Source organism: Takifugu flavidus, chromosome 22 (assembly GCF_003711565.1).
Source record: "Takifugu flavidus isolate HTHZ2018 chromosome 22, ASM371156v2, whole genome shotgun sequence".
NCBI classification, from domain to species: Eukaryota; Metazoa; Chordata; class Actinopteri; order Tetraodontiformes; family Tetraodontidae; genus Takifugu; species Takifugu flavidus.
Window position 1 is genome coordinate 4,639,551 of NC_079541.1, and position 14,292 is coordinate 4,653,842.

Below are 14,292 nucleotides of genomic sequence, written 5' to 3' on the forward strand. Positions count from 1 at the left end.
GGGATGTTTTTGGCATTCAGCTCAGCTCTGGGGTCAGGTTTAATTGGCAGCATTTGGTCTAAGTGGCACATTTTAACCAGGCAGGGTAATTTCTCAGAACACCTGGATTTACCCAGCAGTGTCTTAAAGCCTCGGTTGTTTGTGCTTTGCGGCTAATCGTTCAGTCTGCCAACTGAAAAGAGCCAGAACAGGGATGGAGAGCAGCAGCAGGCGCGGCAACAGCCGGGATAATAAATCCTGGAAAATAGCTCAACTTTAATAGCACGGTCAAAACAAACACACTGAATTCAGAATTCAGTGAAGAGTCAGGTAGAGATTTTAGAAAGTCTTTTCCTAAAGGTTCCTCCTCACTCTGCTGTGAGCCCAAACGTCCGTCTTCTCTCTTTAAAAAAACAAATGCACCCATTTCTCCTCTTCTGACTTGTTTTACTGCCTCTCATTATCGTTCTCTCTGTATGTGAGGCTTCCAAAAGGTTAACAGGCAAGTGGGGACAGCTGCTGACCTCTGACCCGCGGGATTTTTTGCCTCTCTCCGGGACAGATGCGTTGAAAGTGTTGTCTATCTTTATCTTTAAATGTCAATGTTATAATAACGTATTATCTCAAGTGTGTGTCAATTGGAGAATTTTGACATCAGACTCACACTTTCGCTGAAATACTCCCAGTTTTTGCACGTGGTTGTTTCTCGTGCGTAAATGGAGGTGCATTAAAAAAAGACTGATTTTCTTCATTATTTGCGCCTCAGAGTGGTAATTGGACACACTCTCATGACTAATTCTTTCAGCCCAGACTTCTGCAGCATCTCAATCGAGTGGCGTTGTGCAGCTCATCTGAAAAACAAACAAAAAACAAGCCCCTCTCGCCGCTGTTTTCTCCCGTTGCCATGGCAGCTTGTATGTCAACCGAGGATGGGACATCAGGCCTGTTCTGAAGCACCTCCGTGTTCATGCGTCTGTATGGCGGCGCCGTTAGCAGCATTAGCCAGCGACCACAGAAACGCTGCCCATCCTCCTGACGTGGATCAAATCTGACAGGCATCCGTCTTTCCTGTAGTCCCTCCGACCCCCCCCCCACCCCCTTCCCCCCCATCACTGCCAAACATCCACCAATTATACAGAGCAGGGTAAAAAAAAAAGAAAAAGAAAAGTAATCATTTCTGAATGTCAGCCGAAAACTTCAATTTACATAATCAAAGTGACTTTTGAGAAATCGCACAATTAACGACGTGCCTTACAACCAGTGGGAAAATGAATGTTCGATTCCCGTCGCCTCGGCGATGGAGGCGGCGGAGCGCAGAGGAACGAGGAGGAGAAATTAAGATTTGCACAAATGCATTAAATCTTTATGTCATCAAATTAGAAGTAGAAGCTCTTTGAAAAGCTGCCACGAGGCATGAATGGGAAACAGCCGCGGCTCATCCAAACAGAATATTCCGAGGTAATTATACTCACTTTTACCTCCAGCGCATCAGCAACAGTGCTTACAGAAGTGATACGGCCTTCAAGAAATATGTCTGTAGAATAAATAAAGCGTCTAAAATGACCTTTTCCGGCTGAATTTTGCTGGGATGGAACCTGTTCTGCTCCACATCGCGATCTAAGTGCTTCCGGTTGATGTTTCTCGGGGGCTCTCGGCTTCCCCGCTTGACTTTTGTTTGTTTTCCCTCCTCCTCCTTCACCCTTTTCACTTCTTTGACACAAAAGCAATTTAATCAAACTTTTGTCGCGGCACCTCTCGCGACTGGGGAGCGCAATTAGCGGAGACGAGGCCTGTTAATCTCCCCCGTCTGAACAGGTCCCCAACACCTTTTATTTCTAATCACAGCTGCTGCCGAAAGCCACTCAGGTTTATTCAGCTGTGGCGCCACATTTTGTTTCGCATGTGTGCCGGTTTGGCAGCTTGTTTATATATAAAAAAAATGGCTGTTTAGCTTTAAACTGTTGGTTTTCGAGGCTCAGCATGTGTGACGCTAACGATATGTTCATGTACTGGTTTATGTCCTGGTCCGACTGGATGTGATCCCATAATCTTGCAAGTTTCCCAGCGTGTTTGAGTTACAGCGTGTCGAGGCTGACAGCTGGTTAAACCTAATTAAACTGGTCGCCACATTCCTGGGTTCCACCATTAAAGATGACCCAATGCCCTCCGGTGCGCGCACAAAGGAAGAGGGGGCGTGCAAAACATGACAGATTTATTGTTTTTCCTTTCTTTTCTTTAAGCGTCCTTGCGTTATTTTAGTCGGGGCTCTTGTGAGCACTCGTTCGCTTAATGGGTGTTTTGGAAAAGTCGAACCCTGAGGAAAGGCACAACTATCACAGATTAGTTTTGCACCGTCATGTTCACGTTTAGCTACATTGGGCGCCAGCGCCGGCCGCGTGTGTCTCCGCCTCCCCTGCGGAGGGGTAGATGAGTAGTAATGCATTCCTGGCGAGGTCAACGCTCATTCATAACCCCCACCTTTGTGCTCAACAGGTTACAGCAGCTCTAACACATACACACACACACCTCCTCTCTCACTCAGACACACACACGCAGAAGGTTATCTGTCATAACCAACCACCGCAGGAATACAACATCAGCCCCGCACTGCTGTCACACTCGGATGAAAGTTTTGCCTGTAGTTTAGGGGGTATTTCCCCCCCATTGGCTGTCAAGAGGTTGCCTGGATTTGGAAGATAATGATGATTCTCTTGTCTGCAGTGGTAAGTCAGACCCACATGGGCCTGTTTCAGAACTCTGGTGAACTTTGAGGATGTGTGTGTGTGTGTGTGGGGGGGGTGGGGGGGGGGTGCATTGCAAAAACAGGAATAAGAAATGAGTCTTACACGTGTGTGGAATCTGCTGAAGTGACTGAACCAAACAGGCTGTTTGATGAGACGGTCTCTCTCTCCTATCGACCTCCAGCGAAATGCAGAGTGATTTAAAGGCAGCATCCCGACGCACACCTGAAAGTTACCGCGCCAAAGGCTGCAGCTATCAGACGCCGCACTTCCGAGCCGCCTGCGTTATTTTGCACCGTTACCGTTTTTCCACCTGTGGGGGATAATCCATCCTGCGGAGTGTTGAAGTGAAAAAGGCCATTATGTAAAAGGAAAACGCTGAAACGCACAGTCAGACTTGCGAGGTGTGAACGTGCGAGGGGGGAGTCAATGAGATGGGGACAGGGGGGTAAGCCAGGGTTGGTTCTGCACCCTTATTTAATCCTGCAGAAGTGGGGCAAAACCCACCAACGGGGCCAGAATAGACACAATCGGACGCTGGGAGGGCTCGTGTTCTTGGTGTGGTCTGGTGATGAAGGCTCTTGTCACCGTTAGATCTTCACAGGCACGTCTGTGTGTTCAGGATTATGATTCTAGGCTTCACACGGAGGGTTTGAGCTAGTGTTCACGTAGTTCTTTCACTTAATTTAACTACCTTCAATATGTGCGGGGGCTTAATCCGGAGAGCATTTATAGGTCTTTATGCTATTTTCCCCAAAACAGTTCATTTGATCCTACTTGACAGCTGCTTTCCGGTTCAGGCTGCGGCTCCTTTCGCTAGATTTAGCCTTAAATCTGAGTCGCTGCTGTACGAGCACACGTGTTGAAGCCAACACAACCGGCATCTCCTGTGCGGGACACACAAAAACGCACACTTTTCTCGTGCTCAGCGGCAGAAAATCGTTCCTCCAGTCCAGTTAACATGTTCACAGGTCCCTGAATGAGCGCCTCAGTACATCCATGATCACGTTTTTTCACTTACTCACCATCCAGTGAGAGACTCGTTTGGCTAAATTCTTCAATATTTTTTGACGTGTCGTCTCTTTTGCAGCACGAGGCGAAGAATATATTTGGGTCACATCCCTAATCAGGTCCTACTTATTGCGTCCTATGTTGTGCCTGAAGATATTTCTGACGCAACTGGACCAAAGGAAGAGTTAAAATGTTTCCTTTAGACTGAAGTTTGGACGTGCCAGAGCCCTCGCCAGAGGACAAATACTACGGTGTGCTCAGTCATTCATCAGATCACAGGATTGTCTTCTCCAGGTACGTGCAGAGGCAGATCGGAGCCCAGCACTGGTATGTGAAGAGCGGATTTTTCTTTTTGTTTTTTTTTTGGGAGGGAGCTGTGTTGCATTCAAGTTGAAGCTCTGCCAAAACTAACTTCCTTCTGTGGTTGTTAACCAGTCAAGCTGATGGGACCAGGCGTAGGAATGTGCTGGAAGCCTCATGGACGATCTCTTCTGGGATTAAACTAGATTAGACGGACAGAATGTGGGCGTCACACACCAGTTGTTACGTCCCCGTAAACGTGTGATTCTCTAATCAGGTTTCATTGGTTTTCAAATGGGATCTGTTAATGATCCCCCCGACAGTGAGTTCCAGCTGAATTCTTCCGGCTCCTCATCGATTGTGCTGACTGAAAGAGGCGTATTTGAAGCAGCGGGTTTAAATTTACATACCTGAAGCAAGATCCTTGCGCGGAGTTCGAAACGGGCCGTCCAGCAGCGTGATTGGACAATAGGTTGCCGTAATTGCAGCTCACTTTCAAACTTAGCTTCCCTTAATATCACTTCGCAGTCTGTCAAAAAAGAAGACTTTTCTTAAATTATTTTAATGCCCGAACATCACATTTACTCTCAGGAGCGTTTTATTCCTCCGTAGACACTGTAGAGTGCAACGATGACCTGATGTGAACTTCCATGTTCTTTTTTCGACAAGGAAACGTTCAACTCGCATCGTTGAGTTTCACATTGCACCAACTTGCAACAAAAGCCGGGACAATCAGGACAATTATTCAAATTAGCATGCACAGTAGAGCTGAAACTTTCATTAAATTTGAGGGTTTTGCATCTGTGTCCCCAAAAAAAGGTTATGAAATGAAACCAATTGTGAATTAACTTAAGATCTTCATCTTTAATTTGAAAAATAATTAACTTATTGTTCAGGAATGAGGAAAAATGGCATTTTATACACGGTACTTAGATCTCCCAACCATTTTAGCTGCTGCATTTGTCTTTTGTGGAGCATCTCAGCATTAAACTGAGGTCTTCAGGAATGAAATGGCCAAAGCTGTTAAATGATAAATGCCGTATTCGGTGAGCCAGCATCCCTCCAACAGGCCCCTGCAGCAGAGGAAGAAGGAAACTCTTCCTTCCAGGAGGCTTAAATTGTGCTTCAACACCGTCCGTATTGTGCGTTACTCTACCGAGGGAGTAGAGGGAGAGATCCAGCCAAAAAAACACAATAACAGCAGCCATGGATGTTTATTTTTTAAGTCAAAGTGTTTGTGCTGGCTGGCAGGAGTCATGAACTCACATTACTGTGCGGTGAAACGGTGGGCAGGTTGAAAATGTTCATTTCCTTTTCCCGTGCACTAAAACACAAGAGGTAATAAGTACAAATAAACCCAAAGAGCAACACCGCCTCTCTGCAGATTTGCCTGGGAGCTACATATTTTTCTAATTACACAAACCATAAGCAATTAGTTATACTGTCTTGGGCTTACTTTCATTAAAAATTTGAGTGGTTGAGCCGCGCAGACCCGAATGTGGAGCGGTTACAGTAATTGTCTGAGGCAGGTGCACGATGTCCAGAGGTTCGCACGCAGCCTCCACTGCCGGGAAGTCATAAAAGAGACTCTTTTAGTAATAACTGTGTATGGAGAAAAGATATGTGACACAGGAAGTGAGAGCCAATCGTTCCAATTCCACCCAGGGAGGAGGCTGCAGGGAGCAACGAGCCCCTCTTGCCTCTAAAAGAACTTCTCCCAGACTTATTAAGAAAGGAAAATGCAAAACAATTCGGAGCAAATATTCTTTCCATTGATCCAGAGTATGAGCCTATTGATCAGTTGGCGCTATCCCGAAACAAACCCGGCGTTGCAAGCGAGCTATAATAAACTTTAATGTCCATGTATGTCCATAATGTTTTGATTTCCCAGTAACTGCCTTTAATGGCCTTTATATTTGAAGGTTTAAAAGCCAGCTTGATGCTTTTATTACTGCGGTGCCATTTGGATCTGTTGCAAAATGGATTACCGAGAGAACTGGTCCGCAAATGTAGCCGCGCAGCAACAGATGCATCACGCGGACCCTCGGTATAAACAATTTAATGATCGCGCAATCAATAGCAGGGGAAACAAGGTTATGTTCAAATGAAACCACGTTGCAGGGGCTGAGTTTTCGAAGGCGTGGCCGCTCCAGCCTCTGCGTATCAGCTACAGTTTGATTCTTTATTATCTTCATGGTTGGTTATTAGCGCTAATGACTTTGTCCTACTTCATTTGTGTATTCTCAGAGAGGAAGAAGGAAGAATTGATGACGGCAGAGGGGGATCCAGGAAGGGCCACAGCGACGAGAAGAACCGAGAGGAGGAGGAGGAGGAGGAAGAGCATGGGTCACTCCTACGTGTGGATCGTTTTACTGTCACTTTCTTTCTCCCAGCAGAGCATCGCAGCACAACCTGAAGGTGCCGACGGATGTTTCAGCATCGCATGCATGCACGTTTATCATGCAGCATAATGTACTATTTATTTTCCAGCTTTACGGCTCGTGCGCACAAAGCAACAGGGAACTAGTTGAATCTGCTGCCCCCGTGTGGCCGAGATCATCAAGCTGCACAATATTCATTGCACACAGTTTGGAATCATGAATTTAAATGCTAAATAGAAACAAGGCTGGTAGACCTGATATGCGACAGATTACTCATACAAAACACAGGAAGTGCAAACGACCAAGCAATTACTTGAAAAATTTGGGAATAAATGATCGCTCCGGAGCTCCTCTCCGATCTGTTTCTTCTTAAAATCCAAACCTTTGGCTTCATACTGCTGATGCTTTGCAGTTTTTCCTCTTGATCTTGTTGGAGCTGCAGTTCCCTGCAGCAGGCTGAGGGTTATATCTAATGCATTAATCAATGGTGATCCAACACTGGTGCAGATATGCTATAAGCAAACTACGCTTGGCGCTCTTACCCGCCTGTCAGGCTTGACAGACAGCCTGGTTCTTTTCAGGTTCCTGCTTAATGCACGTAGTTGAACAAAATAGTTCCGCGGCTGGTCGAGAGGACGCCGAGAAGCACCCCGCAATGTTGGATGGTGGACTGGACACATATGTCCCTCTGAGTGAGCGCTGGGGATACAGCCAAAGGAAACGGGGCGAGATAGTAAAGGGAAAGCTCTGTAATGGGACAGACGCCAGCAGAGGAGCTGAGTTATGGCTTACAGAAGCGAACGGCGGTGGCCATCCAGCAGAAAGGCCAATCAATGCTGTTGTCGCAGTGGGTTATTGCATGTGTAATGCCAAGGCGTTGACTGGAGCGGCATCGGCACTCGCAGCAGATTTAAGCTTTCATCAATACAGCCCTAATGCACGCACCCATAGGTCTGTGTACACGTCTTCAATCAATGGGAAGGCTGTTTCCCGCCCTGCGTCTGACCTTTCAACCCTCATCCTCCCCAGCAGATCAGGATGTTAGAAGGGAATATTTGGACTCACCCTGATTTTGGGCTGTTTACGCTGTTATTCTCCCCGTTCCTCCTCATTGCTGTAGTCAGGTTTTATCTTTGGAGTGCCCAGAATATTAATAGTCTCTTCTGCTCACTTGCGTCTCATTAAAAATTCAGGGGGATTTGTGCAGTTCTCCTGCAACATTAAACACAGCAGAGCAGAGCAAGACTGCGATCTGGTGGTTACCGTGAGGAGGAATGGGGGGGGTTCACTCTTCTTTTGCTTCTCTCAGCGTGCAGGACGGTGGCGCAGGCGGACATTGTGTTCCTGGTAGATGAGTCATGGAGTGTGGGGCCGAGCAGCTTCTCCCATGTCAAGGACTTTGTTTCAGCCATCATCACCAGCTTCAAGGACAGTGTGGTGGGGAGTGAGGGGGTCCGCTTTGGGGTCACGGTCTTTGGGGACGTCCCCAAGTAGGTCCAGAATACGCACAACTGTACAACCAAAGTGACTTAAAACTGTGGAAAATGATCTTTCCCCATCTTCCTTTTCAGAATGAGGATCGCTTTGACAGACTACAGCTCCCTGGAAGAGGTCCTGAGGGCCATCAGAGATCTCCCCTACGAGGGGCGATCCAGGAGGATCGGTGACGCCCTGGCATTTCTGGTCCATCAGGTCTTCAGCCCTGCCATCAGTCGCGACCACACCCCGAAGGTACCTTGGGGTGGGGTTGGAGCTCAACAGGGAAAAACAAGGAAATAATGAACTCGAGATTAGAGCCCGTTTTTCCAAAGAGCGCCGCTTCCAGCAGGCTGCCCACATGGCTGGAGGAGTTCGTCTTTCCTTGGTAGCGCCATAAAACCACCTAAAAAACAAACAGAATAAACAGTCGGACTTTATGCTGGCAAGGAAAACAGATTATATTTGAGATGAACTTAAGTGGGAACAAAAGGAGCTTCGAAATGCTCATTTTGGAGCAGTTTCCACCAAATGAGCCTTGCCCACATTGTGCTCATGAAATTAGTGTTGTGTCTTATGACAGGGCAACAGTCTGTAATTACAGCCGGTAGAATCCTAATTAACCTCGCGCTGTAATTGCCTTGTCAAATATCCAAACGCAGTCCAACAGCTCCAACAGTCAGACCCCGTGGCGCCTGCAGTTGGAATTCCCGTCATGTCTCCATCCAGCCGCGTGCTCGCAGATCGTCTTGCAGCAGCGCACTTGATGGGAGGAGACGGCGGATTGAGGATTTGGGCCGCGATATTGAACTGTTCACCCAGAGCTGGTGAGGAGGAGCCGCAGCCTCGCATTGATGCCGCAGCCTGCCCCACATCTTGACTGACCCAGGGATAAAAATTTAACGCACAAATCAATTTCCCTTAATCGGCGAATTATCTGAGATCAAGGATCCTTGAAGCCCACTTAGAAAGTATTTATGAATTCAAATATGACTGATCTAGGTCTTCTGGGCAGGGGTAGGTCAGTCTCTAGGGGCCTGGGCTGAGATATGATGGGTTGTTGGTTCAATCCCCTGTCTGGACAGACCATGGAAAGTGGTTTTGTTTGTGGGGGAGATCCCAGGACCATCCCAGGACCCAGGAGTCATAAGCAGTCAAGAAAAAGAGTTAAAATAAGTCTGCCAGGCTCCTTGTAGAGAGGGATCCCTGTCAGGTTCTTCCATATCGAAATATTGGTTTGCATATCAAATATTTGTGTCATCACCTTCATTTATTGAACCAGATTGCAGTTTTGATCACAAACGGGCGCTCAGACGACCCGGTGGAGGCCGCAGCCAGACTCGTTGCCGACAACGGGATTTCCCTCTTCGCAGTCGGTAAGTGCCGACCGGAGCATTGCCAATTCCTTTGACATCCCCGCTGCAGCCGGCCCTCCCATTTTTTTCTTTTTATCTGAGATCTGATGGCTTATCTGTAGTGTTTGCGGTTAGAAATTCCTGTCCCGTTCATTTGAATTCATTGGAATCAGGGAGGGTGTTGGCGAGCGCCTGCGAAGAATTGTTGTTTGAGTGTCTGGAAGCACTCGTGCAGGCAGAACAATATCTACCATCTATGTGTGTAAGAATAAGTGAGTGGTAAATTTCCCTGCTGCGCTATCTCTATAAAAGTAACATTTCTGACATTGTGAGTTGAATAAGGCTTCCCCTCCCCCAACACTCCCTGCTCATGAATATATACTGATTTCTACTCAGACATTTACTTAGACACCATAAGTTCTTCTCCTACTGATTTGCATGAACACACAAGACTGCAACTTCTCCCTCTCAACGAGGAGCTGTACAATAATTACTGCTCATTAGCCGATGGTGTTCTAATTGCAGTCATTTTTCACGAGGCTTTTCATTGTCCCCATCTCCACCTCTGACACTGAAATCTGCTCCCCCATTCATCACTCTTGCTGTGTAGCTCCGTTTTCAAAATCAACATGTCCGTAGAGGCTCTGGAGCCACCTGATATCAGTGGCCCCAGCGTGCATCAGAAGTATCCAGAAACACCCGCACTTTGGTGTTTTTACCTTGGTCCTCACTTTAAAATTCTTGTTATAACTGGGATTTGGTTAGCTGGGAGTTTCAGACCTCCCCTCCCCACATTAACATTCAGCTCCTGTCCTGTGAAAGAAGGTTTGATCGATCTCTGTACTTGTACTGGATCCTGCAGGATGACGCGGTGCAACACCTCCCTCTAGTGGTGGAACGACGCATTGCATATAACTTACAATTAAACATTCATTATGCAAATTGGATTTCAGATTGTTCTTCTTGCCTGACGCATCTGCTTTGTGCCTCTACTCTGTTATTGTTTTCTCCTCGGATCCTATGACCAGGTGTTGGGGGAGCTGATGAGTCAGAGCTGAGGAGGATCGTGTCGGAGCCACGTGAGGAGCATCTGCTGCTGGGCACCCACTACTCTGCCCTTGAAAACATTCTGGCCAGACTGTCTCGCAGAGTGTGCATCACTGCCTCTGAACCTCCACGTCCTGTGAAAATATCCCCGACTGGTGAGTGAGTAAACAAGGCAGGGCGAGAGCAGAGAAGCCAAAGCAAAGTTTGATTTTCATCACTCTTAAACAGCTTGAGGAAATGTGAAGATCGTTGTTAAAATGGAATGTATTGCTCTATAAAGAACTTTTATAACACATCATGATATTTTAAATGTATTTTCTCTTGAGTATCTGTGTGTCTCTGTGCCCTTACTAGTCCAAGTGAGGGTGGTGGGCCCCAGAGACCTGCAGGTTAGCGAGGTGGGCCACAGTTCCCTCAGACTGACATGGAGCCACGCCACCAGTAACGTCAGAGGATATCGGCTCCTTGTCACCCCTCTGGGCACCAAGGGACACCTCCAGCAACGACAGGTCAGAGCCCGCACCTGGCCTCGCACGCCATCGAGAAAATCCAGCAAAACTGTTCCCGTCGCTGTCACAAACCGCAGTCGCTTGAGTAAATGCTGCTTTTAGACTTTAAAGCCTGATGGCAAATGGCAGAGGGAGAGTAGAGCAAGGGCCAATCATCTGGAACTGAGGACCGCGCCGGAGACGGATGTGTTTCCACCTCTGGGAGGAGCAGCACGCCGACAGAGGCTTCTCAACAAGACTCTTATGTGCTTCTCATGCTTTGTCCTTGAGTGTAACCCCCCCATGATGATTGCATGAGCTTTTATGGCTTGTCCGTCGTGGTCCAGCTTCATTTCCATAAGACGTTTGACTAAACCGTGGTGGAAACAAAGCACTCGGGCACTGGCTGTTGCAGAAACTATTGGTAAAATGTCCAAATTTATCCCCTCTGCAGCAGTGCAGATTTTCTCTCTGGAACATCTGCATTGATCATGTGTCTGGTATCAGGCTGTGCGTCCGTATGAAATGCCCGACACTGTGCTGTGTATTGATGTATTGCGCCGTCTGTGGGGCTGGGGCATCAGACAGATTTGTCTTTGCACGTGTTCTCACAGTTCAGCTCTTCTCCAGATGTGGGTCATCATTTATGCTGAAAATGACGGCGAGAGGATCAGAGAGACACGCCACTGCCTGCAATTGATAGCTCTAACGCCGGCTTCTGCTGGAAGCAGAATATTTTTGTATTATGACACCATTCGTGCCATCGATTCGTCAAATGAATGTAAAAGTATGCAAAGTAAAAGTTAAAAAAAACCCATTTGAAGTCTGTTGAGTTCTGCTTCTTTTGTGTGACAGATGGATCTTCAAGCAGACGTGAGCACGACGGTGGTGACAGACCTAAGTCCAAAAACTGAATATTCCCTGACCGTCTACGCCGTCTACCCCGGTTCCATTGGAGACTCTGCAACCGTGTCCACGCAGACGAGTGGGTGCTGCACATTTTAAAATATACAGCTGCTCCTGCACGTCAACTGTACTTTGTCTTTCAGCGCCGTTGCCTCAGGTGTCAAATTTCCGTGTCATTGAGGAGGGTCTGTTCTCTCTGCGTCTGGGCTGGTCGTCCCCCCCAGGGAAGATTAATGGTTTCAAGATCCTCATCCCAAAATGTATGTTGAAATTATGCAGTTATAATGATGCAATTCAACTCGTTTTTATCAAGCATAAAGAACCAATGTGACGTTTGCAAAATGTGATTGTGACCCATGAAATATTATTGACCTGCAGCTGACCGACCAGGGTTTATTTATGAGCAGCTGCTTCCTGGAGACACCTCGTCACATGTCGTTGACAGTCTTGAGGAGGATAAAGAGTACACTGTCAGTATTTTTGCTATTTACCCCCATGGACCAAGTCAACCAATTTCATTAGTGGGCAAGACGTGTAAGTATATTGCCCATTTGTTGCAAATATGTGGATTTATTGACCTTACACACTAATCTAAAATATATAACATTTTGGTTACTTTAAGCTCATAATTTTCTTAATTAAACAAGATTTAAAAATAACCTCACATATGTGAAGTGTAGTACTACACTATATCCACAAGAGGGTGCTATCCACCGTTACGCAGATAGCTTTTAGCTCAGCACTGTGGTGTATTTATTAATAATATGAGCTGTTTTGTGTGGTGTGCTTTTGTGAACATGTGCTTATTTGTTTGTTACAGTAAAGCTGGTACCAGTTAAGAAATTCCTGGTCCAGAACGCCACCACTGACACAGTCCAAGCAAGGTGGACCTCAGTAAAAGGTGCCACAGGATACCGGCTAACATGGCAATCCTCAGGTACTGTTGATGACTCTTCTCGAGCCTTGCACGTAAACAAGTGAGAGGAAAACAAAACCAAAAAAATACTCTTTAATTTATTAATTATCCATATACACTTTGTTTCTTCCAGATGGACACATAGAGAACATAAACCTGGGTGAAGCGTTTAACTTCTATATGATCCAGGGCCTTAGCCCAGGCACTGAGTACACCATTACCATCAACCCCATCTTTGGAGACACAGAAGGGTCCATCACCACTGCCAACATCAAGACATGTAAAACTCATGCACGCAAAGAAGTGCAAATAAGAACGCTGACTATTTAAAGTTGAAAAGAAAGCACAATGTTTGTGTGTGTGTGTGTGTGTGTGTGTGTGTGTGTGTGTGTGTGTGTGTGTCAGTGGAAAGCAGCACAGTACAGACTTTAAAAGTGTCTTCTGTGAGCACCAGTGCAGCACTCATCTCGTGGAACAGCGTACCAGGAGCTACGGGATACAGACTGGCCTGGGGACCCACCTCAGGTGATTTTACTCATCCTGCAGACACACACATCTTTGCTACACTGTGAATGTCAACGTATTTCTCATCAGAGTTCGTCGGTCGTGACCGTCCCAGGCAGTTGGCTCTGAACGGCAGCACCACAGAGTACCATTTAAAGAATGTGGCCCACGACACGGAGTATGTCCTGACTCTCTACGTGCTGTTCGGATCTGTGGTGGGACCTGGAGTCTCTGCAACCTTCAAAACCCGTGAGCAACAATGCAGACTCATCTCACGTGCACAGAAAGCCTCGTCCATAGTGGAACAAGTTATTTAAAAAACTTGATTAATTTGAAGTTGGAGGACTTAGCTTTACATTTGCATTGGGTGTTATAAGATGTGCAGTGATGTGTTGCTCAACACGCAATAAATGAATGAGGAACCTTATATTTATTTTAATTATGAAGGAAATATATGCTGAAGCGCTAAAACAAAAGCTCACCTGCACCTAATCTACGGTCAGAAGGTGTCTTTTCCGCCACTGCTGCAGGTTTTGCCACTAGAGGGCAGCAAAGACCAGGTCTTCAGTCACTGTTGCGTTAAAGAAGCCCATTCAAAATGTCCCTGAATGATTAACTGGTGATAAATATTTTAATTATTTCCTCTTTTCAGCTCCACTGGGCTTTGTGTCCAACTTCAAGGTGACGTCTTACACCAGTAGCTCCATAGCTGTTGAGTGGAGTCCTGTTGCTGAAGCGGCTGAGTACAAGCTGTCTTGGAATACTGGTATAAAATCATCTTTGGGTTTGCATTTATTGATTTTAACCACCCGACACAATTTATTTGTTCCATCTAACCTGACTTGGTCCAGGGGGAGCCAAACCTCAGTTCACCTACCTGGACCGCAGCGTTCTCTCCCATCGAATTGGGAGCCTGAACCCAAAGTCTCCCTATGACATCACTATCCGTGCAGTTTACAGCAACTCGGAGGGTCCAGAATCCTCTTTATCTCAACTCACAGGTACAACCAGGATTATTTAATCATGACTTATGTTTAGATCTAGATAGCCGCGAGCTACGACATCATCAAAGCCTTGTCTTGTCTTGTCTCGGCCTGACTTGGAAGTGATGTATTTTGGTCCTGCCCTTCCTGTCGCTGTCAGTTACCGAATGTGTCACCACGGTTGCGATCCTCATGTCAAAATTCC

At 46.6% G+C, this 14,292-nt stretch overlaps 1 protein-coding gene across 1 annotated transcript in view; it reads left to right on the forward strand.

Annotated features, from left to right (window-relative positions):
* The first annotated feature begins 2,518 nt into the window (after positions 1-2,518).
* The window catches only part of col7a1l (collagen type VII alpha 1-like), a 34,623-nt gene continuing 22,849 nt past the window's right edge, over positions 2,519-14,292 (forward strand). The window contains exons 1-16 of the mRNA XM_057023140.1: positions 2,519-2,702; positions 6,279-6,449; positions 7,722-7,902; positions 7,984-8,143; positions 9,171-9,264; positions 10,272-10,445; positions 10,645-10,799; positions 11,634-11,763; positions 11,828-11,944; positions 12,063-12,218; positions 12,505-12,621; positions 12,734-12,880; positions 13,006-13,125; positions 13,195-13,353; positions 13,757-13,870; positions 13,956-14,105. Of these exons, the coding sequence (XP_056879120.1) occupies positions 6,299-6,449; positions 7,722-7,902; positions 7,984-8,143; positions 9,171-9,264; positions 10,272-10,445; positions 10,645-10,799; positions 11,634-11,763; positions 11,828-11,944; positions 12,063-12,218; positions 12,505-12,621; positions 12,734-12,880; positions 13,006-13,125; positions 13,195-13,353; positions 13,757-13,870; positions 13,956-14,105 (2,125 nt within the window). The 5' untranslated portion in view covers positions 2,519-2,702; positions 6,279-6,298. The remainder of the gene's footprint in view (positions 2,703-6,278; positions 6,450-7,721; positions 7,903-7,983; positions 8,144-9,170; positions 9,265-10,271; positions 10,446-10,644; positions 10,800-11,633; positions 11,764-11,827; positions 11,945-12,062; positions 12,219-12,504; positions 12,622-12,733; positions 12,881-13,005; positions 13,126-13,194; positions 13,354-13,756; positions 13,871-13,955; positions 14,106-14,292) is intronic.